Below are 2,209 nucleotides of genomic sequence, written 5' to 3'. Positions count from 1 at the left end.
AATCATGATGAACGCTTTTAAATAAGATGACGCGTTAAAGTCGAGTTAAATTTCTCCACATGAGTTAGACTGTTAATTAACATAAAGTTAATTAAATACAATACCGCATCACAACAAAAAAAGTTTTAATAAAGACAAAAACAATAACAATCCAATTAAAAATAATTTGAAGAGTTTTGAATTTTACAGTTTTACACATCTTTAGCTCGAAATTTTCCAAAACAAATCTTGAACTGATGAATTTAATTTATCTCCTTTCACACTCACACAATTTATTTATTTATTTATTTTTTAAACACACGCCATGAGAACGCTTTAGCCTAGCTTACAATAAAACAATAGAAAATAAGAAACGCATTAATTTATTTATTTTTAATTAATAGATAAAAAAAATAATATTTACCATCATTATTTACACCACTTGATTCAGGTACATAGCAATCGTCGCCTTTGATGCAAACGAACCATAAATGTACAAAAATTATATAAGTAAACAAGAACATTTTTATTCTTAAAGAAAAGAATATCTCCTCTCGAACTGTTTTTTCTGAATGCTGCCGAGAAGAGAAAAGACGGGTATTTGAGCGAAGAATAAAGAATAATTATCAAGAATACATTATTGACATAAAATATGACTTCGCATGATCTAAGTCTTTTATAATTAGCAAATCCAACTGATATAATAAAATATCGCTTTATCATAAAACGTTATAAGTTTTAAAACGTGATCAACTGATTATAATTATGAAACAGTAGGAATGTTTCAAATACTTAAATCAATATGTAAAATTATTGTTTCTTTTTTTCTTCTTCTGTTTGAATATTATTATGAGCAATATTTACAACATGTCGCTTATTAGCCCAATGTAGACATTGAGAATAAGTTAAAAATAGAACAAAAGATTTTGAGAAGAATTAATCACTTTGTTGCTTAAATCCATCAACGTCTGTTTAAATATCTGGTTTTGTTAATGGGCTGCGTTTCTCTTGCTTTTGAAACTGCTGCTGTTTTAAACTTATAGATGTTTACGGTAGACGATATTTAAAGTTTGGGAGCCCCTTATTTATCCATGTACGGTTCACTCCGTTGTTCGATTAGAGCAGTGTTTCCCAATTTCATGACTTTTGTGTACCCTTTCTAAATTTTTCGTAACGTCGTGCACCACTAATAAAAAAATGAATGTATCTTTTACTATAAAAAAAGTTTCACTAAAGTTAAAAATCACAACTGGCTGTTGATATCACTCATTATTAACTGTTAACTCTGCAAAAAATAGCCAATAGAAAAATACATAATCATAAATTTTCATGGCTAGCTTTACTTTTAAATAAAATCTTCGTTTGTTGCAAAATATTTCGCATAAGAACGCGTACCACAGCTAAACTGTTCCCGTACCCCTGGGGCTACGTGTACCACACTTTGGGAAACACTGGATTAGAGAGATTAGTATTAAACGTTAAATTAATCAATTACGTCATATTAGAGAGCTAATGTAAGACTCCAAAAATTTCATACTTCATTTTACTAGTTTTTTTAATAACGCTGACAATACCTGAAAATTTTTCTTCGATTGGAGATAGTTAAAACTCATTTTTTTAGTTAGTACAGAAAATAATAATGATGAGAATAATCAAGAATAAAAAAATTGGTAGAACCTGTGTATGTTACCCAGGGCCGTTTTATCCATTAGGCACTGTAGGCAACTGCCTAGGGGCCCCGCCACGTTCAGGGGCCCTGTGCTACAGAGAAAAAAATTGACAATGTCTCTTAAACAGTAAAAATTTAATTCGAAATTTCAATGACGATTGTCTTGCTCTGTACATTACATCGACGCTATTTTAGTACATTTCTGAAGGCATTCCAAATTAGATATTAATATTATGGTAGTTCATATATAACGCAGTAATATAATCGCAAACAATTTTATCTCGGTAATTTTAACGCTGACTAATCAGAAGACTATACAGCAAGAGCAGCTTTTTTAACACAACACGCTTGAAAAACGCGCAAAATTCTACGTTGTGAATGCACACTTACTGTTTTGGTACCTACCATAGGTATGTATATTCTATGGCCAAGCTACCAAAGTTGAAGAAGAAAACTACCTAAGAGGAAAAGAGAAATTAAAAGTTGATACATATTTGCCAGTACTAGACATGCTGTGTACAGAACTGTCGCTGCGCCTAGAAGCTTACCGGGAAATAAATG

At 30.9% G+C, this 2,209-nt stretch overlaps 2 protein-coding genes across 2 annotated transcripts in view; both read right to left on the bottom strand.

The window, feature by feature from the left end:
- LOC107439401 (pancreatic triacylglycerol lipase-like) overlaps nucleotides 1-1,664 on the bottom strand; it is a 21,123-nt gene extending 19,459 nt beyond the window's left edge. The window contains exons 1-2 of the mRNA XM_043051299.2: nucleotides 1,657-1,664; nucleotides 404-554 (exon numbers count right to left, since the gene is read on the bottom strand). Coding sequence (XP_042907233.1) covers nucleotides 404-503 — 100 coding nt within the window. The 5' untranslated portion in view covers nucleotides 504-554; nucleotides 1,657-1,664. The remainder of the gene's footprint in view (nucleotides 1-403; nucleotides 555-1,656) is intronic.
- Nucleotides 1-2,209, bottom strand: part of LOC107441030 (ERI1 exoribonuclease 3) — an 89,060-nt gene that overhangs the window by 66,496 nt on the left and 20,355 nt on the right. The gene's annotated exons all lie outside the window — the stretch shown is intronic.

The sequence above is a fragment of the Parasteatoda tepidariorum genome, chromosome 6 (genome assembly GCF_043381705.1).
Source record: "Parasteatoda tepidariorum isolate YZ-2023 chromosome 6, CAS_Ptep_4.0, whole genome shotgun sequence".
Taxonomy (NCBI): Eukaryota; Metazoa; Arthropoda; class Arachnida; order Araneae; family Theridiidae; genus Parasteatoda; species Parasteatoda tepidariorum.
Note: the sequence above shows the minus strand (reverse complement) of the source record. Positions and strands in the feature narration are given on the sequence as shown.